At 45.7% G+C, this 22641-nt stretch overlaps 1 protein-coding gene across 1 annotated transcript in view; it reads right to left on the minus strand.

Annotated features, from left to right (window-relative positions):
- The window catches only part of LOC138651133 (zinc finger protein 287-like), an 86158-nt gene that overhangs the window by 26790 nt on the left and 36727 nt on the right, over positions 1-22641 (minus strand). The window contains exons 5-8 of the mRNA XM_069741148.1: positions 20959-21072; positions 14464-14571; positions 6305-6409; positions 3204-3320 (exon numbers count right to left, since the gene is read on the minus strand). Of these exons, the coding sequence (XP_069597249.1) occupies positions 3204-3320; positions 6305-6409; positions 14464-14571; positions 20959-21072 (444 nt within the window). The remainder of the gene's footprint in view (positions 1-3203; positions 3321-6304; positions 6410-14463; positions 14572-20958; positions 21073-22641) is intronic.

The following is a 22641-nucleotide window of genomic DNA, read 5'->3' on the forward strand; positions in this document are numbered from 1 at the left end:
CCAGAAGAAACATTTTGCAACACATCTCATATTTTGTCACAGACATTATATATATATATATATATATATATATATATATATATATATATATATATATATATATATATATATATATATATATATATATATATATATATATATATATATTACAGTATAGACCAAACGTTTGGACACACCTTCTCATTTAAAGATTTTTCTGTATTTTCATGACTATGCAAATTGTAAATTCACACTGAGGGCATCAAAACTATGAATTAACACATGTGGAATTATATACTTAACAAAAAAGTGTGAAACAACTGAAAATATGTCTTATATTCTAGGTTCTTCAAAGTAGCCACCTTTTGCTTTGATGACTGCTTTGCACACTCTTGGCATTCTCTTGATGAGCTTCAAGAGGTAGTCACCGGGAATGGTTTTCACTTCACAGGTGTGCCCTGTCAGGTTTAATAAGTGGGATTTCTTGCCTTATAAATGGGGTTGGGACCATCAGTTGTGTTGTGCAGAAGTCTGGTGGATACACAGCTGATAGTCCTATTGAATAGACTGTTAGAATTTGTATTATGGCAAGAAAAAAGCAGCTAAGTAAAGGAAAACAAGTGGCCATCATTACTTTAAGAAATAAAGGTTAGTTAGTCCGAAAAATTGGACAAACTTTGAAAGTGCAGTGGCAAAAATCATCAAATGCTACAAAGAAATTGGTTCACATGAGGACAGCCCTAGGAAATGAAGACCAAGAGTCACCTCTGCTTCTGAGGATAAGTTTATCTGAGTCAACAGCCTCGGAAATCGCAGGTAAACAGCAGCTCAGATTAGAGACCAGGTCAATGCCACACACAGTTCTAGCAGCAGACACATCTCTACAACAACTGTTAAGAGAAGACTTTGTGCAGCAGGCCTTCATGGAAAAATAGCTGCTAGGAAACCACTGCTAAGGACAGGCAACAAGCAGAAGAGACTTGTTTGGGCTAAAGAACACAAGGAATGGACATTAGACCAGTGGAAATTTGTGCTTTGGTCTGATGAGTCCAAATTTGAGATCTTTGGTTCCAACCACCATGTCTTTGTGTGACGCAGATAAGGTGAACGGATGGACTCTACATGCCTGGTTCCCACCATGAAGCATGGAGGAGGAGGTGTGATGGTGTGGGGGGGCTTTGCTGGTGACACTGTTGGGGATTTATTCCAAACTTAAGGCATACTGAGCCAGCATGGCTACCACAGCATCTTGCAGCGACATGCTATTCCATCCGGTTTGCGTTTAGTAGGACCATCATTTATTTTTCAACAGGACAATGACCCCAAACACCTCCAGGTTGTGTAAGGGCTATTTGACTAAGAAGGAGAGTGATGGGGGACCTGGCCTCCACAGTCACCTGACCTGAACCCAATCGAGATGGTTTGGGGTGAGCTGGACCGCAGAGTGAAGGCAAAAGGGCCAACAAGTGCTAAGCGTCTCTTGGAACGCCTTCAAGATTGTTGGAAGACCATTCCCGGTGACTACCTCTTGAAGCTCATCAAGAGAATGCCAAGAGTGTGCAAAGCAGTCATCGAAGCAAAAAGGTGACTACTTTGAAGAACCTAGAATATAAGACATATTTTCAGTTGTTACACTAATATATATATATATATATATATATATATATATATATATATATATATATATATATATATATATATATATATATATATACACACACACACACACACACATATATATGTCCGTGACAAAATATAAGATGTGTTGCAAAATGTTTCTCCTGGAAAATGGTCTTCTTGATCGGTTCTTTCCCTACCTCCCACCATAGCCTTCACTTCATGTTCCGCTCCCTAGAGATAAGGGAGTTTTGAACTAAATAATGATGAATGACCTCTTCTAATTGATTTAAATGGAAAATGCCTAATTTTGCTGCAGTACTAAATAGGCATACAAGTGTCACATTAGGTATGCAAATTGCCTCCCTTTTAGAAAAGAAGAGGAAATGAACTGTAGTACCACCTATTGGGCGTAGTAGTCCTAAAAGTGTATGCATGCACGTACGTACGTACATATATATATATATATATATATATATATATATATATATATATATATATATATATATATATATATATACACACACACACACACATACATACCTACATGCATACTAGATGGTGGCCGATTCTAATGCATCGGGTACTCTAGAATATGCATGTCCATGTAGTATATTGCACAACCCACATAGTATATCGCCCAGTCACGTAGTATATGCCCAGTCACGTAGTATATTGCCCAGTCACGTAGTATATTGCCCAACCACGTAGTATATTGCCCAGCCACGTAGTATATTGCCCAGTCACGTAGTATATTGCCCAGTCACGTAGTATATTGCCCAATCACGTAGTATATTGCCCAGCCACATAGTATATTGCACAGCCACGTAGTATACAGCACAGAGCCACGTAGTATACAGCACAGAGCCACGTAGTATACAGCACATACTGCCCAGTCACGTAGTATAGTGCCCAGTCACATAGTATATTGCCCAGCCAGGTATGTAACAGGTTAAAAAAAGACTTAAAATAAAAAATAAACATATACTCACCCACCGAGGGCCCCTTGTAGTCCTGGCGCCTGTGTGCGGTGCACGCGGCAGTTTCCGGTCCCAGGGTTGGTATGAGCGCAGGACCTGTGATGACGTCGCGGTCACATGACCGTGACGTCATAGCAGGTCCTTCTCGCATAGCATCTGTGGCACCAGAACCTGCCGCTTGCACTGCCGAGGAGATGGTGCACGTCGGAGGGTGAGAATAACGTTTTTTTTTTATTATTATTTGTAACATTAGATATTTTTACTATTGATGCTGCATACGCAGCATCAATAGTAAAAACTTGGTCACACAGGGTAAATAGCAGCGGTTACGGAGTGCGGTACCCGCGGCCCGTTACTGCCGGCATTAACCCTGTGTGAGCGGTGAATGGAGGGGAGTATGTGGGCGCCGGGCACTGACTGCATGGGAATAGGGAGGGACTAATCTGACTGTGGCCGACGCTGATTGGTCGCGGCAGCCATGACAGGCAGCTGGCGAGACCAATCAGCGATTTGCATTTCCAAGACAGAGGCCACGACCAATGAATATCCGAGCCAGACAGAAAGACAGAAGGACAAACAGAAGTGACCCTTAGACAATTTGCATGCTGTGGTCATCTCTGCACTCACCTTTCAAAATAACATTTTTTTCACAAATGTTGTAGGGCTTCTCAATTATGTACTTTTGTGGAACTGCAACCATACTTGTCTTATTAGTACCAGAGGTAGATGCTCTGTGTCCTTGTACTAGGAGTGAAAAACAAATATTTTAAAATAAAGCAGATCAGTAACACTACTATTCTGTGACAGTCTACTTGACAGAATAGATGTATAGCTATATATGCTGAATCAGAAAGAAGAGTAAAACTCACTAATATTGTGTGGCTTTCCCTTGTGCCAACAAATCACAGCTTGGACCACTCAGTCCACCTTTGGTGACCTCTGAAGGTAAAGACATCAGCAGCAGAAGATCTTTTTAGCCTTGGAAGTTTTGAGGGGAGATCTCCATGGATTAGACTTTTCATGCCTCTCCTCAACAATCTATGCAGTGTGGCGGACTGCTATGCTGCTGAAAGGGGCCACTGCTATTAAAGATTGACATGTATACCCCCCTTCATGGCAATGGCAAAGATACATGGTCATGAAAACCAGGACCTTAGGCTTCCCACCAGAACACTGCCTTGCGTAACACACTACCTCTGTCGGCTTGCCTTCGTCTAGTGCCGCCAGGTAACCTCTCCCTGGCCACCCACATGAAGTAAATGAAAAAAAGATTCTTCCTACTAGGTCATTCTTATATTTCAGTCCATGTTGCAAATCTGCCAATGCAGTTGACAGGGTTTGGTGGAGCAGGTTGGCAAGCCGTGATGCATTGTGTACTACAACGCATTTTGGTCAATCAGTAGTGTTTTCATCAATTTTTTTCCTGCAGTAGCGCTTCCATGAGATCATACAGTATTGGCTAGAAGTAGCTGCCTACGAGCACCAATAAGCATTGTGCACCCATGACCCCGGCGATGGGTCAACTATGATCCTTTCTTGATCCACTTAAGTAGGGACAAACCACTGAATAACCAGAAACTTCCCAAAAGACCTGACATTTTAGAGATGCTCTGACCCAGTCTTGTAGCCATCACAATTTTAGATGTTACTACAGTTATTCAGGTTCTAACACTTCCAGTCTTTCCTACTTCTAACATATTAAAGGGAATCGGTCACCACTTTTTTGGCATATCATGTAAAAATATCATTCAATTCAGTGCCAACTCTGCATTATAACAGTACTTTTGATCCACTTTGACTCCCCACCTTTGACCAATAAATACGGTTTATATTCCTCCCGCGGTGTATGTAAATCAGCTCGGTCCGATGGGCGGGTCTTATTGTCCGTCGCCCCCCCTCCTGGCTTGCTCTACACATTCTTTTTGGGGAATTTGTTAGTTTTGGCGCATGCGCATTCAAATGGCCTCTTGCTCATGCGCAGTATGCTTTGCCCAACTGGGGGCAAAGCATACAATCGTTATTGCGCATGCGCCGGCATACGCCATGACTTTCTATGGCCCACAAGTATACAAGTACACTTCCGGGCCATAGAAAGCAATCGCGTATGCCGGCGCATGCGCAATACTGTTTTTCGGCTTTGCAAGTCTAGAACTGACCATTTAGTTGCTGCACAGTAGATTCCGACTGCCACTCCACTGCCATGATCAAATCAATGTGCTTCCTTTTTCCTGACCGTTTTTCACAGAGCAGCAGCCCCGGAGCACCGGAGAGCAGCAGCCCCTGAGCACCAGAGAGCAGCAGCCCCGGAGCACCGGAGAGCAGGAGCACCGGAGAGCAGGAGCACCGGAGAGCAGGAGCACCGGAGAGCAGCAGCCCCGGAGAGCAGCAGCCCCGGAGAGCAGCAGCCCCGGAGAGCAGCAGCCCCGGAGAGCAGCAGCCCCGGAGAGCAGCAGCCCCGGAGAGCAGCAGCCCCGGAGCACCGGAGAGCAGCAGCCCCGGAGCACCGGAGAGCAGCAGCCCCGGAGCACCGGAGAGCAGCAGCCCCGGAGCACCGGAGAGCAGCAGCCCCTGAGCACCAGAGAGCAGCAGCCCCGGAGCACCGGAGAGCAGGAGCACCGGAGAGCAGGAGCACCGGAGAGCAGGAGCACCGGAGAGCAGGAGCACCGGAGAGCAGCAGCCCCGGAGAGCAGCAGCCCCGGAGAGCAGCAGCCCCGGAGAGCAGCAGCCCCGGAGAGCAGCAGCCCCGGAGAGCAGCAGCCCCGGAGAGCAGCAGCCCCGGAGAGCAGCAGCCCCGGAGAGCAGCAGCCCCGGAGAGCAGCAGCCCCGGAGAGCAGCAGCCCCGGAGAGCAGCAGCCCCGGAGAGCAGCAGCCCCGGAGAGCAGCAGCCCCGGAGAGCAGCAGCCCCGGAGCACCGGAGAGCAGCAGCCCCGGAGCACCGGAGAGCAGGAGCACCGGAGAGCAGGAGCACCAGAGAGCAGCAGCCCCGGAGAGCAGCAGCCCCGGAGAGCAGCAGCCCCGGAGAGCAGCAGCCCCGGAGAGCAGCAGCCCCGGAGAGCAGCAGCCCCGGAGAGCAGCAGCCCCGGAGAGCAGCAGCCCCGGAGAGCAGCAGCCCCGGAGAGCAGCAGCCCCGGAGAGCAGCAGCCCCGGAGAGCAGCAGCCCCGGAGAGCAGCAGCCCCGGAGAGCAGCAGCCCCGGAGAGCAGCAGCCCCGGAGAGCAGCAGCCCCGGAGAGCAGCAGCCCCGGAGAGCAGCAGCCCCGGAGAGCAGCAGCCCCGGAGAGCAGCAGCCCCGGAGAGCAGCAGCCCCGGAGAGCAGCAGCCCCGGAGAGCAGCAGCCCCGGAGAGCAGCAGCCCCGGAGAGCAGCAGCCCCGGAGAGCAGCAGCCCCGGAGAGCAGCAGCCCCGGAGAGCAGCAGCCCCGGAGAGCAGCAGCCCCGGAGAGCAGCAGCCCCGGAGCACCGGAGAGCAGCAGCCCCGGAGCACCGGAGAGCAGCAGCCCCGGAGAGCAGCAGCACCGGAGCACCGGAGAGCAGCAGCCCCGGAGCACCGGAGAGCAGCAGCCCCGGAGCACCGGAGAGCAGCAGCCCCGGAGCACCGGAGAGCAGCAGCCCCGGAGCACAGCAGCCCCAGAGCAACGGAGAGCAGCAGCCCCGGAGCACCGGAGAGCAGCAGCGCACCAGAGAGCATATTATTCTCAAACAGATTTCTTGAAGAACATAAGCAGATCTCACCAGATGCATATTTGATACCACGTTTACCATCAATCTGCAAGTTTTTCTTTGAAGGGTGTTCTTGAAAATTAACCCGACGAGGAACTGGTGGCGTTGAAGGATAACCTGTAACAGATACAAAAAATAAATAATATTCTGACTGCAATTTTTGGGGCAAAATATATTAGCCACTATCACATTTCAACTCAGACGCAAAGAGATCCTTAACCCCTTTCTACCATTGGACGTACTATTCCGTCCATGTGGGGTGTGCCCTACTTCCCAAGGACGGAATAGTACGTCCAGAGCGATCAGCCGCTCTCACGAGGGGATTCTCGGACCGCCCCCGGCACATTGCGATCAAACATGATCGCAGTGTTCCGGCGGTATAGGGAAGCATCGCGCAGGGAGGGGGCTCCCTGCGTGCTTCCCTGAGACCCTCGGAGGAACGCGATGTGATCACGCTGCTGCGAGGGTCTCTTACCTCCTCCTCCCTGGATCCAAAATGGCCGCGGGGCTGCATCCGGGTCCTGCAGGGAGGTGGCTTACCAGCGCCTGCTCAGAGCAAGCGCTGGTAAGCGTCACTGCTGTGCCTGTGTGATCGCTGATCTGACACAGTGCACAGCAAAGTGTCAGATCAGCGATCTGTCAATAAAATGTGTTTTATTTTCACGGCTCTGCGTTATAAACTGTAGTGAAACACTTGGGGGATCAAAGTTCTCACAACACATCTAGATAAGTTCCTTGGGGGGGTCTAATTTCCAATATGGGGTCACTTGTGGGGGGTTTCTACTGTTTAGTTACATGAGGGGCTCTGCAAATGCAATGTGACGCCTCCAGACCAATCCATCTAAGTCTGCATTCCAAATGGGGCTCCTTCCCTTCTGAGCTCTGCCATGCACCCAAACGGTGGTTCCCCTCCACATATTGGGTATCAGCGTACTAAGGACAAATTGGACAACAACTTTTGGGGTCCAATTTCTTCTGTCACCCTTGGGAAAATACAAAACTGGGGGCTAAAAAATAATTTTTGTGGGAAATTTTTTTTTATTTTCACGGCTCTGCGTTATAAACTGTAGTGAAAACACTTGGTAGTTCAAAGCTCTCACAACACATCTAGATGAGTTCCTTAGGGGGCCTACTTTCCAAAATTGGGGGTGAACAGATCATTTTTGTGAAAAATATGATTTTTTATTTTTACGGCTCTGCATTATAAACTTCTTTGAAGCACTTGGTGGGTCAAAGTGCTCACCACACATCTAGATAAGTTCCTTAGGGGGTCTACTTTCGAAAATGGTGTCACTTGTGGGGGGTTTCAATGTTTAGGCACATCAGTGGCTATCCAAACGCAACATGGCGTCCCATCTCAATTCCTGTCAATTTTGCATTGAAAAGTCAAACGGCGCTCCTTCCCTTCCGAGCTCTCCCTTGCGCCCAAACAGTGGTTTACCCCCACATTTGGGGTATCAGCGTACTCAGGACAAATTGTACAACAACTTTTGGGGTCCATTTTCTCCTGCTACCCTTGGTAAAATAAAACAAATTGGAGCTGAAGTAAATTTTTTGCGAAAAAAAGTTCATTTTTATTTAACCCCTTCCCGACCCATGACGCCACGTAGGCGTCATGAAAGTCGGTGCCATTCCGACCCATGACGCCTATGCGGCGTCATGGAAAGATCGCGTCCCTGCAGATCGGGTGAAAGGGTTAACTCCCATTTCACCCGATCTGCAGGGACAGGGGGAGTGGTAGTTTAGCCCAGGGGGGGTGGCTTCACCCCCTCGTGGCTACGATCGCTCTGATTGGCTGTTGAAAGTGAAACTGCCAATCAGAGCGATTTGTAATATTTCACCCATTATAACGGGTGAAATATTACAATCCAGCCATGGCCGATGCTGAAATATCATCGGCCATGGCTGGAAATACTAGTGTGCCCCCACCCCACCCCTCCGATCGCCCCCACCCCCCCGATCTGGCCGGTACACTGCTCCGGCTCCCCTCCGTCCAGTGCTCCGCTCCCCCCCCGTGCTCGTGTCCGCTCCCCCCGTGCTCCAATCACCCCCCCATGCTCCAATCACCCCCCCTGCACTCCGATCCACCCCCCCCCCGTGCTCCGTTCCACCCCCCCGTGCTCCATTCCAGCCCCCCCGTGCTCCGTTCCACGCCCCCCGCGCTCCGTTCCACCCCTCCCGCGCTCCGATTCCCCCCCCCGTGCTCCGATCCCCCCCCCCCGTGGTCCCCCCCCACCCCATCATACTTACCGATCCAGCCGTGGTCCCGTCCGTCTTCTCCCGGGCGCCGCCATCTTCCAAAATGGCGGGCGCATGCGCAGTGCGCCCGCCGAATCTGCCGGCCGGCAGATTCGTTCCAAAGTGCATTTTGATCACTGAGATATAATCTATCTCAGTGATCAAAATAAAAAAAATAATAAATGACCCCCCCCCCTTTGTCACCCCCATAGGTAGGGACAATAAAAAAATAAAGAAATTTTTTTTTTCCACTAATCTTAGAATAGGGTTAGGGGTAGGGTTAGGGTTAGGGTTAGGGCTAGGGGTAGGGTTAGGGTTAGGGGTAGGGTTAGGGTTAGGGGTAGGGTTAGGGGTAGGGTTAGGGGTAGGGTTAGGGCTAGGGTTAGGGTTAGGAATGTGCACACGTATTCTGGTCCTCTGCGGATTTTTCCGCTGCGGATTTGATAAATCCGCAGTGCTAAACCGCTGCGGATTTATGGCGGATTTACCGCGTTTTTTTCTGCGCATTTCACTGCGGTTTTACAATTGCGATTTTCTATTGGAGCAGTTGTAAAACCGCTGCGGAATCCGCACAAAGAAGTGACATGTTGCGGAATGTAAACCGCTGCGTTTCCGTGCAGTTTTTCCGCAGCATGTGTACAGCGATTTTTGTTTCCCATAGGTTTACATTGAACTGTACACTCATGGGAAACTGCTGCGGATCCGCAGCGTGTGCACATACCTTTAGAATTAGGCTATGTGCACACGGTGCGGATTTGGCTGCGGATTCGCAGCAGTGTTCAATCAGGTTTACAGTACCATGTAAACATATGAAAAACCAAATCCGCTGTGCCCATGGTGCGGAAAATACCGCGCGGGAACGCTGCGTTGTATTTTCCGCAGCATGTCAATTCTTTGTGCGGATTCCGCAGCGTTTTACACCTGTTCCTCAATAGGAATCCGCAGGTGAAATCCGCACAAAAAACACTGGAAATCCGCGGAAAATCCGCAGGTAAAACACAGTGCCTTTTACCCGCAGATTTTTCAAAAATGGTGCGGAAATATCTCACACGAATCCGCAACGTGGGCACATGGCCTTAGGGTTAGGGTTGGAATTAGGGTTGTGGTTAGGGTTAGGGGTGTGTTGGGGTTAGTGTTGTGGTTAGGGGTGTGTTGGGGTTAGGGTTGTGATTAGGATTATGGCTACAGTTGGGATTAGGGTTAGGGGTGTGTTGGGGTTAGTGTTGGAGTTAGAATTGAGGGGTTTCCACTGTTTAGGCACATCAGGGGTCTCCAAACGCAACATGGCGCCACCATTGATTCCAGCCAATCTCGTATTCAAAAAGTCAAATGGTGCTCCCTCACTTCCGAGCCCTGACGTGTGCCCAAACAGTGGTTTACCCCCACATATGGGGTACCAGCATACTCAGGACAAACTGCGCAACAATTACTGGGGTCCAATTTCTCCTGTTACCCTTGTGAATCTAAAAAAATGCTTGCTAAAACATAATTTTTGAGGAAAGAAAAATGATTTTTTATTTTCACGGCTCTGCGTTGTAAACGTCTGTGAAGCACTTGGGGGTTCAAAGTGCTCACCACATATCTAGATAAGTTCCTTGGGGGGTCTAGTTTCTAAAATGGGGTCACTTGTGGGGGGTCTCTACTGTTTAGGCACACCAGGGGCTCTGCAAACGCAACGTGACACCCGCAGACCATTCCATCAAAGTCTGCATTTCAAAAGTCACTACTTCCCTTCTGAGCCCCGACGTGTGCCCAAACAGTGGTTTACCCCCACATATGGGGTATCAGCGTACTCAGGAGAAACTGGACAACAACTTTTGGGGTCCAATTTCTCCTGTAACCCTTGGGAAAATAAAAAATTCTGGGCTAAATAATTATTTTTGAGGAAAGAAAACGTATTTATTATTTTCACGGCTCTGCATTATAAACTTCTATGAAGCACTTGGGGGTTCAAAGTGCTCACCACACATCTAGATAAGTTCCTTTCAGGGTCTAGTTTCCAAAATGGGGTCACTTGTGGGGGGTTTCTACTGTTTAGGCACATCAGGGGCTCTGCAAACGCAACGTGACGCCCGCAGAGCATTCCATCAAAGTCTGCATTTCAAAACGTCACTACTTCAATTCCAAGCCCCGGCATGTGCCCAAACAGTAGTTTACCCCCACATATGGGGTATCACCGTACTCAGGAGAAACTGGACAACAACTTTTGGGGTCAAATTTCTCCTGTTACCCTTGGGAAAATTAAAAAATTCTGGGCTAAATAATTATTTTTGAGGAAAGAAAACGTATTTATTATTTTCACGGCTCTGCATTATAAACTTCTATGAAGCACTTGGGGGTTCAAAGTGCTCACCACACATCTAGATAAGTTCCTTTGGGGGTCTAGTTTCCAAAATGGGGTCACTTGTGGGGGGTTTCTACTGTTAAGCCACATCAGGGGCTCTGCAAACGCAACGTGACGCCCACAGAGCATTCCATCAAAGTCTGCATTTCAAAACGTCACTACTTCACTTCCGAGCCCCGGCATGTGCCCAAACAGTGATTTACCCCCACATATGGGGTATCAGCGTACTCAGGAGAAACTGGACAACAACTTTTGGGGTCAAATTTCTCCTGTTACCCTTGGGAAAATAAAAAATTGCAGGCTAAAAGATCATTTTTGAGAAAATAATTTTTTTTTTTATTTTCATGGCGCTGCGTTATAAACTTCTGTGAAGCACTTGGGGGTTCAAAGTCCTCACCACACATCTAGATTAGTTCCTTTGGGGGTCTAGTTTCCAAAATGGTGTCATTTCTGGGGGATCTCCAATGTTTAAGCACACAGGGGCTCTCCAAACGTGACATGGTGTCCGCTAATGATTGGAGCTAATTTTCCATTTAAAAAGCCAAATGGCGTGCCATCCCTTCCGAGCCCTGCCGTGCGCCCAAACAGTGGTTTACCCCCACATATGGGGTATCAGCGTACTCAGGACAAACTGGACAACAATATTTGGGGTCCAATTTCTCCCATTATCCTTGGCAAAATAGGAAATTCCAGGCTAAAAAATCATTTTTGAGGAAAGAAAAATTATTTTTTATTTTCATGGCTCTGCGTTATAAACTTCTGTGAAGCACCTGGGGGTTTAAAGTGCTCAATATGCATCTAGATAAGTTCCTTGGGGGGTCTAGTTTCCAAAATGGGGTCACTTGTGGGGGAGCTCCAATGTTTAGGCACACAGGGGGCTCTCCAAACGTGACATGGTGTCCGCTAACAATTGGAGCTAATTTTCCATTCAAAAAGTCAAATGGCGCGCCTTCCCTTCCGAGCCCTGCCGTGTGCCCAAACAGTGGTTTACCCCCACATATGAGGTATCGGCGTACTCGGGAGAAATTGCCCAACAAATTTTATGATCCATTTTATCCTACTGCCCATGTGAAAATGAAAAAATTGAGGCGAAAATAATTTTTTTGTGAAAAAAAAGTACTTTTTCATTTTTACAGATCAATTTGTGAAGCACCTGAGGGTTTAAAGTGCTCACTAGGCATCTAAATAAGTTCCTTGGGGGGTCTAGTTTCCAAAATGGGGTCACTTGTGGGGGAGCGCCAATGTTTAGGCACACAGGAGCTATCCAAACGCGACATGGTGTCCGCTAACGATGGAAATAATTTTTCATTCAAAAAGTCAAATGGCGCTCCTTCCCTTCCGAGCCTTACCATGTGCCCAAACAGTGGTTTACCCCCACATGTGAGGTATTGGTGTACTCAGGAGAAATTGCCCAACACATTTTAGGATCCATTTTATCCTGTTGCCCATGTGAAAATGAAAAAATTGAGGCTAAAAGAATTTTTTTGTGAAAAAAAAGTACTTTTTCATTTTTACGGATCAATTTGTGAAGCACCTGGGGGTTCAAAGTGCTCACTATGCATCTAGATAAGTTCCTTGGGGCGTCTAGTTTCCAAAATGGGGTCATTTGTGGGGGAGCTCCAATTTTTAGGCACACGGGGGCTCTCCAAACGTGACATGGTGTCCGCTAAAGAGTGGAGCCAATTTTTGATTCAAAAAGTCAAATGGCGCTCCTTCCCTTCCAAGCCCTGCCGTGCGCCCAAACAGTGGTTTACCCCCACATATGAGGTATCAGCGTACTCAGGACAAATTGGACAACAACTTTCGTGGTTCAGTTTCTCCTTTTACCATTGGGAAAATAAAAAAATTGTTGCTAAAAGATAATTTTTGTGACTAAAAAGTTAAATGTTCATTTTTTCTTTCCATGTTGCTTCTGCTGCTGTGAAGCACCTGAAGGGTTAATAAACTTCTTGAATGTGGTTTTGAGTACCTTGAGGGGTGCAGTTTTTAGAATGGTGTCACTTTTGGGTATTTTCAGCCATATAGACCCCTCAAACTGACTTCAAATGTGAGGTGGTCCCTAAAAAAAATGGTTTTGTAAATTTCGTTGTAAAAATGACAAATCGCTGGTCAAATTTTAACCCTTATAACTTCCTAACAAAAAAAAATTTTGTTTCCAAAATTGTGCTGATGTAAAGTAAACATGTGGGAAATGTTATTTATTAACTATTTTGTGTCACATATCTCTCTGGTTTAACAGAATAAAAATTCAAAATGTGAAAATTGCGAAATGTTCAAAATTTTCGCCAAATTTCCGTGTTTATCACAAATAAATGCAGAATTTATTGACCTAAATTTACCACTAACATGAAGCCCAATATGTCACGAAAAAACAATCTCAGAACCGCTAGGATCCGTTGAAGCGTTCCTGAGTTATTACCTCATAAAGGGACACTGGTCAGAATTGCAAAAAACGGCAAGGTCTTTAAGGTCAAAATAGGCTGGGTCTTGAAGGGGTTAAACACCTGAAGGGTTAATAAACTTCTTGAATGTGGTTTTGAGTACCTTGAGGGGTGCAGTTTTTAGAATGGTGTCACACTTGGTTATTTTCTATCATATAGACCCCTAAAAATGACTTCAAATGAGATGTGGTCCCTAAAAAAAAATGGTGTTGTAAAAATGAGAAATTGCTGGTCAACTTTTAACCCTTATAACTCACTAACAAAAAATATTTTGGTTCCATCAAATTGTGCTGATGTAAAGTAGACATGTGGGAAATGTTACTTATTAAGTATTTTGTGTGACATATCTGTGATTTAATTGCATAAAAATTCAAAGTTGGAAAATTGCAAAATTTTCGCCAAATTTCCATTTTTTTCACAAATAAACGCAGGTAATATCAAAGAAATTTTACCACTATCATGAAGTACAATACGTCACAAGAAAATGTCAGAATCACCGGAATCCGTTGAAGCGTTCCAGAGTTATAACCTCATAAAGGGACAATGATCAGAATTGTAAAAATTGGCCCGGTCATTAACGTGCAAACCACCCTTGGGGGTAAAGGTACCTTCACACTGAACAACTTTCCAACGAGGACGACAACGATCCGTGATAGCGTGATAGCGTCCTGGATAGCGATCTCGTTGTGTTTGACACGCAGCAGCGATCAGGATCCTGCTGTGACATTGCTGGTCGGAGCTAGAGGGCCAGAACTTTATTTGGTTGTCAGGTCGGCGTGATTCGTCATGTCTGACAGCAAAAGCAACGATGCCAGCAATGTTTTTTTCATGGAGCAACAACCAGCGAGAACGATAAGTACGTCACTGGATCGCTCCTGCATCGTTCTGCTGTTGCCGGTGTTTGACGTCTCCTAGCGACCTAAACAGCGACGCTGCAGCGATCGGCTTGTTGTCTATATCGCTGCAGCGTCGCTTAATGTGACGGTACCTTTAGACTCTCAACTCAAACCCATGCCAAAAAGGAGGAAGCAGTCAGAAAATCAGATCAGGGAACAAAATGTGTCCAAAACAATCCTCACCCCACAGTAAACTGGAGGCCACGTGACTGTTTGCACTTGGAGTTGGAGTTTCACTGAATGGCCACTTACATTGTTCCGTGTCATCCAAGCATTCAACATCTGAGATAACAGTATAATCTTCAAGAGGTGTCTCGTCCTTAACAGCCATGTATTCTCCAAATCTGTCTATAAATTTACCTGGTGCAAAGTCAAAATAAATTCGTATCAACTACATGTCTAAAATTGGTTATGAAAAAGAGAAAGCTAAAGGTAAAGAACAGAAAAAGAATGCGTTTTCATTTAAAGGAGCTGTTCATCACCTAGACATAACCTCACTGCCTCAATGATTAAAGTATATTAGCACCTTTGCATTAGTGAATACGTTAATGATTCTGATGTCCTAAGCAAGTTGAGGTGAACTTCTAATTTAAAAGGGCTCTCCAGAAATACAACACGGATTACTCATTCTTAAGTAAGACCACCAATATAAGAAAGGCAGGAGTCCAATTACTATATATTGGAGAAGTGAACAGACAACTTTCAGCAAATTCAGCTCAAGTTTGCTGTATACACATTAATGGGGAGGGGTACACAGTGTCTCTAGCCCCTTGACAACAATTCTTAAGACAATTCGAGCAAAATAAAATCATTTGTGTGACTTGGCGGCAATTTGCGGTCATGCGACTATTTTTACAGTTGTTATTTGACCGTTCTTCCAAAGAACTTTATTAAAATTTTTAAAATAAAACAAACTGGGAAGATAGGATAGAATGGGGTGGGAGGGGAAGGAAATGGATGAAGGGGAAAAAAGGGAGGGGAAATAGAGGACAATAATAGTAAATTAGATCCAGTAACAGTTCCAACCTTTTTGTATTACATTCTAAAAGAAATACAGTTGAGATAGAAACTCAAGCAATTAAGGATATTATTCTAACCATCTATGCCATTTTTGTGCATATTTATGAAAACAAACATTAACCACCGCTAATTTATCTTCAAACGTTTTATGTAATATCATTCTATCAATTATATCCTTTAGGGAAGGGATAACTGGGCTTTTCCAATGGAATGCAATACAAATTTTTGTGACCAATAATAAATGGATTATTATTTGTCTATTGGTAGATTCAAATCTGATCTGATTCCAATGAAAGAGTAAAGCCGATTGGGGGGAAAGGATAAAGATATTTATTTTTTGCATTTTGCCAATTAGGAATGAAACCTTTCTCCAAAGGGGTTTTATTTTAGGGCAAAGCGAGTAGATGTGAAATAAGTTGCAGTGTTGGCCACATCCTCTCCATGTTAATGGTGTTTCAGCGTTTATCAATGGCAGTCTAGATGGGGTATAATACCATTTTTGTAAAAAAAATTTAAATATTATTCTTGTAAAGCTACTGAAATTGTTGAAGAGTATATATTATATATATATATATATATATATATATATATATATATATATATATATATATATATATTTATTTAAAACTCCAGAAAATGTTGATCTGTAAAGGACGTTTTTTTTAAAGAGAAAGTTATTTACTTGGTCGTTAAGAATCAATTAATTTAAAAAAGCAGAAGAGGGCGCATTAATCTTAAGTTTAATATAATTAAAAGGGAAACAAGTTGTCAATAATGAGAAAGTTTAGTGGTTTACACCATTAAAGGCGATTTCTAGAACAAGCCAAGAGGGTGAATAAGATAAAGGCCACCAAGGGAGTCCAGCTCCTCCATGTAATTTACTTTTAACCCCTTACCGGCATCGGACGTACTACACCGTCCGATGCTGGCTCCCCTGCTTTGATGCAGGGCTCCGCGGTGAGCCCGCATCAAAGCCGGGACATTCAGCTGTTTTGAACAGCTGACATGTGCCCGTAATAGGCGCGGGCAGAATCGCGATCTGCCCGCACCTATTAACTAGTTAAATGCCGCTGTCAAACGCAGACAGTGGCATTTAACTACCGCTTCCGGCCGGGCGGCCGGAAATGACGTCATCGCCGACCCCCGTCACATGATCGGGGGTTGGCGATGCTTGTGAATGGTAACCATAGAGGTCCTTGAGACCTCTATGGTTACTGATTGCCCGTCGCTGTGAGCGCCACCCTGTGGTCGGCGCTCACAGCACACGTGCAATTCTGCTACATAGCAGCGATCAGCAGATCGCTGCTATGTAGCAGAGCCGATCGCGTTGTGCCTGCTTCTAGCCTCCCATGGAGGCTATTGAAGCATGGCAAAAGTTAAAAAAAAAAGTTTAAAAAAATGTGAAAAAAATAAAAAAAACATAAAAGTTTAAATCACCCCCCTTTCGCCCCAATCAAAATAAATCAATAAAAAAAAATATCAAATCTACGCATATTTGGTATGGCCGCGCTCAGAATCGCCCGATCTATCAATTAAAAAAAAGTATTAACCTGATCGCTAAACAGCGTAGCGGGAAAAAAATTCGAAACGCCAGAATTACGTTTTTTTTGGTCGCCGCAACATTGCATTAAAATGCAATAACGGGCGATCAAAAGAACGTATCTGCACCGAAATGCTATCATTAAAAACGTCATCTCGGCACGCAAAAAATAAGCCCTCAACCGACCCCAGATGATGAAAAATGGAGACGCTACGAGTATCGGAAAATGGCGCAATTTTTTTTTTTTTTTTAGTAAAGTTTGGAATTTTTTTTCACCACTTAGATAAAAAATAACCTAGTCATGTTTGGTGTCTATGAACTCATAATGACCTGGAGAATCAAAATGGCAGGTCAGTTTTAGCATTTAGTGAACCTAGCAAAAAAGCCAAACAAAAAACCAATGTGGGATTGCACTTCTTTTGCAATTTCACCGCACTTGGAATTTTTTTCCCGTTTTCTAGTACACGACATGCTAAAACCAATGATGTCGTTCAAAAGTACAACTCGTCCCGCAAAAAATAAGCCCTCACATGGCCATATTGACAGAAAAATAAAAAAGTTATGGCTCTGGGAAGGAGGGGAGCGAAAAACGAACACAGAAAAACGAAAAATCCCCCGGTCATGAAGGGGTTAAACAAAATGTTAGTTGCTATTCTAGCCCTTTTTTCCCCCCAAACAAATTTATAAGTGTTTGGATATTAGTTGTGTTGTAGATATGCTTAAAGGGAGAGACCTGAAAAGATATAGAATTTTGGGTAATATGATTGACTTAATCATAATTTTTCCCTAACAAGACAAATCTTTCTCTTCATAGAAGTTTAAATCGTTGGTGATGGTATTTGTTGAAATGGTTATGTTAGTAGGGATCAATGAATCGATATTTTTGGTAAACTTCAATCCTAGGTATGTAAATTCTCTCTCTTCCCAGATCCAAGGGGTATTTTTTTTTTATTATATCTATTTGCGAATTGTTCATATTAAAATGAAGAGTTTGGGATTTTGATTCATTAATTTTGAAATATGAAACTGGGGCGAAGTTCTTGAAATATTTTAGGATTTTTGGAATAGAGTTACTAGGATTTGTTAGGGTCAGGATAATCGTCAGCATTAAAGGGAACCTGTCACCCCCCTCAGGCGTTTTTAACTAAAAGAGCCACCTTGTGTAGCACTAATGCTGCATTCTGTCATGGTGGCTCTTTTAGTTGGGGTCTCTGCCAACGCTGAAATAATCGTTTTTATAACGATAAAGACATGACCCCCTGACAAACTGCAGGTATGAGGGGCAAATTCTAAAAATGATTATTTCAGCGTTGGCAGGGACCCCAACTATAAGAGCCACCTTGACAGAATGGCACAACCCCTTTAAGTGACATATGCAACCAAAAATCCAACCAATCAAGGGTTGGAATTTGTGTGACAGTCACATCTCATTCTCAGTAGTTTGTGGGTTAGAACTTGACCGAAATGGCAACAGATGGGATAGAATTATCGGTAAGATATGATGTTGCCCAATGAAAAGATCGAAAAATGGGATTATGGGATTAAAGGGGTTGTTTGGTCCTGACCTAAAAGTCTACAGTCATAAGTCTGTGTGCTGTGAGGATTGCCCAATGCTGCGCCAGTCATGTAACTAAGTAAGCAATATCCCCACTCCTGGCCACATTCAGACTGACGACGACATATTTCACATAAAATAAGCTCTGGAGGCAGATTCTCGGGGAGATTTATGTCCAGCCCATAGATCTTAATGGGGTTGTGCAGTCTAAAACTACCAAGTGACTGCAGACTTATGAATCTTCACATCGCGGGGCACTGTGCGCTGTGAGGATTCTCCAATATCAGCAGCGGGATCAGTGGTCATGTGACTGCAAGTATGTGATATGCACACTCCTGGCCACAATCAGACTAGACTGTTTCCAGCTTCGCGCAATACACTTGAATTGTGTGAAGCCGCGTCCATGTATTCAAAATATAGCCAAGAATATGCATATTTATGGTCACATGACCGGTGCGGCATCGGAGAATGCTCACAGCACGCAGACTTATGACGGCAGACCTGTAGTTTGATGGGGTTTTTCGGTTTTAATCTGTATGTTAATAACGTTACTCTGCTGCCGGCAACCTTACTGAAAGTCCGGGAGAAACTGGATATTATCCGTTGGCATTCAGTGATTGAGGCAGTGCCTGGAGCGACAAGAGTGACAGCTCACAGCATGGTGAGTGGCGCTATAAGCACGCCCTGGCATTCTGATAGCTCGATTTGCATAGATGACCTGTCATGCTGGAACGTATCTACAGCCGCTGCCCACGGTTTACTGAGCAATGACTGTAGCCGCTGCCCACAGTGTACTGAGCGATGACTGTAGCCGCTGCTCACGGTGTACTGAGCGATGACTGTAGCCGCTGCCCACAGTGTACTGAGCAATGACTGTAGCCGCTGCCCACAGTGTACTGAGCAACGACTGTAGCCGCTGCCCACGATGTACTGAGCGATGACTGTAGCCACTGCCCACGGTGTACTGAGCGATGACTGTAGCCGCTGCCCATGGTGTACTGAGGGATGACTGTAGCCGCTGGTCACAGTGTACTGAGCGATGACTCTAGCCGCTGCCCACAGTGTACTGAGCGATGACTGTAGCCGCTGCCCACGGTGTACTGAGCGATGACTGTAGCCACTGCCCACGGTGTACTGAGCGATGACTGTAGCCGCTGCCCATGGTGTACTGAGCGATGACTGTAGCCGCTGGTCACAGTGTACTGAGCGATGACTCTAGCCGCTGCCCATGGTGTACTGAGCGATGACTGTAGCCGCTGCCCACAGTGTACTGAGCGATGACTGTAGCCGCTGCCCACGGTGTACTGAGCGATGACTCTAGCCGCTGCCCACGGTGTACTGAGCGATGACTGTAGCCGCTCCCCACAGTGTACTGAGCGATGACTGTAGCCGCTGCCCACTGTGTACTGAGCGATGACTGTAGCCGCTGCCCACTGTGTAGTGAGCGATGACTGTAGCCGCTGCCCACGGTGTACTGAGCGATGACTGTAGCCACTGCCCACAGTGTACTGAGCAATGACTGTAGCCGCTGCCCACGGTGTACTGAGCAATGACTGTAGCCGCTGGTCACAGTATACTGAGCGATGACTCTAGCCGCTGCCCACGGTGTACTGAGCGATGACTGTAGCCGCTACTCACGGTGTACTGAGCTATTACTGTAGCCGCTGCACACAGTGTACTGAGCGATGACTTTAGCCGCTGCTCACGGTGTATTGAGCTATGACTGTAGCCGCTGCCCACGGTGTACTGAGCGATGACTGTAGCCGCTGCTCACAGTGTACTGAGCGATGACTGTAGCCGCTGCTCACGATGTACTGAGCGATGACTGTAGCCGTTTCTCACGGTGTACTGAGCGATGACTGTAGCCGCTGCCCACGGTGTACTGAGCAATGACTGATGCCGCTGCCCACTGTGTACTGAGCGATGACTGTAGCCGCTGCTCACGGTGTACTGAGCGATGACTGTAGCCGCTGCTCACGGTGTACTGAGCGATGACTGTAGCCGCTGCCCACGGTGTACTGAGCGATGACTGTAGGCGCTGCCCACGGTGTAATGAGCGATGACTGTATTCTCTCTCTCTCTCAAGTCACTGTAAACTCCATGTTAAAAATAAAAACCGGATCCTGCAGAAAAATGGATCCGTTGCATCAGTTTTTTCACTATTTGCAACAGATCCGGTTTTTACAACATTAGCCGGATTGTGCCTGAAACAAAAAACCTGATGTGTGAAAGTAGCCTAAGGCGACCAGACCGCATTGTAGCACTATTATCCTGCTAATTAACCCTATATCGGCATGTAAATAGTGTTTGGGGACATGACAACCTACAGTTAATATCACTTGCGCACACAGTATTTAAGAATCTGAATCCTGACTTTGGTTCCCATAAAGTTCTGAGTGCTTCTGTACCTCAGAAAACAAGAAATTTGAGACACCAACTCCATATTAAACAAGTATACTGTCCCACATACATTCTTGGGAAAAATACTGGACACAGCTGCACCATACAATGCACACAAGACAGCAACTTCAGTCTCCGTTGCGCACATGAGATCTAATAGAGATCTACTGAACACCTGAACAATGTGATAACAGATCACTACACAATGCACCTATTTTCTAAGGAATCTTACTTGTGCTGGGAGAAGACGTGCTCCCTTTGCCATCCTGTTCATAGGAGTTCTTCACTCGCTGCTTCTCACCAAGTTTGACAGTTAATAAAATATCAGGATTCACCATACCACACTCTAGATGGAAGAAGAGAAAAGAAATAAGACACATTCCCTATAACGTCCACCTCAGCCATGAAATACTAGGAAATCTTTACCAAAATCTTCCCAGCCTAATAATACAGCATACTGAACCTGAGAAGACATGATGGTGGCTCATATAATAATAATCTGTTCTTATATTACTTTGTGTGTACTATAAAACCATTAACCTCGCTATGCCGGGTATGCATTGTCCCCTCATCCCTGTCCTGCTATGTGTGGCTCCCACCGTCCTGTCCTGGTATGTGGCTCCCCCGTTTTGTCTTGGTATGTGTGGCCCCAACGGTCCCGCATGGCTCCCACCCCCCATCCTACTCATCCTCCTCGCGCGTCCCTGCATCTCTGTCCCGGCAGCTCTTCCTTGTTCCTGTGCTCAGCGGTCACGTGGTACCTCTCATTAAGGTAATGAATATGAACTCCATGCCAATGGGAGTGGAGGCGCGTGCATATTCATTATTGAGCGGTACCACATGACCGCTGAGCACAGAAAGAGCTGCCGGGACAGAGATGCAGAGACGGAGGGTGAGTATTGATGTGTTCTGGAAGCTGGCGGATGCAGCTGTCACTGTGCTACAGCCGCCGGCTTCCCCGCCGGCTTTCTGGACAATGCCGAGGTGGGCGTTTTGAGCACACAAAAAATGTGCTGAAAATCTCGGCTTATACACGAATATATATGGTACATAAAGTAAAATCACCAATATTTAGGTGAAAAATTTCCAGCCGCGCTAACGCTCTGGTGGTCTTCAGCATTCCTGCAGCCATGATGATGTCACATACTTTCAAGTGATTGGTGTAGCTGTCCACAGTTCCCCGTGGTCACATGCAGTACATGCATGCATTACTCTGGAGACTAGTTATTGGCTGCAATGAATGATATATGTGATGTCGTCACTGCAGGATCGGTAACAAGGGATTTAATGGGCGAGTTTTATTTTTTTATTTTAACCAGGATTGACAGGTCTCCGCGTGAGGCTAGGCAGCATGTCAGAGATCATACAACCAGTATTTAATACATGCTCCCCACGGATTGGGCAGCATGTAACAGATGACAATTTCTCTTTAAAACAATTCCTGGGGTGTGTTCCTCCCCCACCCCCATTATGTTGCCGCTGCTATGATTGGTCAACATTATACAGAGGAGGAAATACACACCCCCAGAGAAAAATATCGGAGGACGCCACCCTGGACTTAACATAAATTATAACCTAATCTTTACAAGCTAATATCTCCACAATAAAGGTTAGAAATTAAAAAAATAAAAACTATTATCCTGCATCTTTTTTAAATGTTTGCCTATTTTATTATGTTCACCATTGTGGGAGGGGTTTGAGGTTTCCAGATGTTTTTGGCCGATTCATCAATTTTAATTTATTAAAAGTTTAGACTAAAGTTAGACTAAAGATTTTATGTATGCCAGATATTTTGGTGCAAATTTTGTAATATTTTAGAGGAAAATGTCACTTTTCAAGCTAAAAAAAAAGTCACAAAAACAGGTTAAAGACAAAGAGAGAGCATTTTTGATTTTGCCCAAAATTTATGAATTTA

The sequence above is a fragment of the Ranitomeya imitator genome, chromosome 10 (assembly GCF_032444005.1).
Source record: "Ranitomeya imitator isolate aRanImi1 chromosome 10, aRanImi1.pri, whole genome shotgun sequence".
Taxonomy (NCBI): Eukaryota; Metazoa; Chordata; class Amphibia; order Anura; family Dendrobatidae; genus Ranitomeya; species Ranitomeya imitator.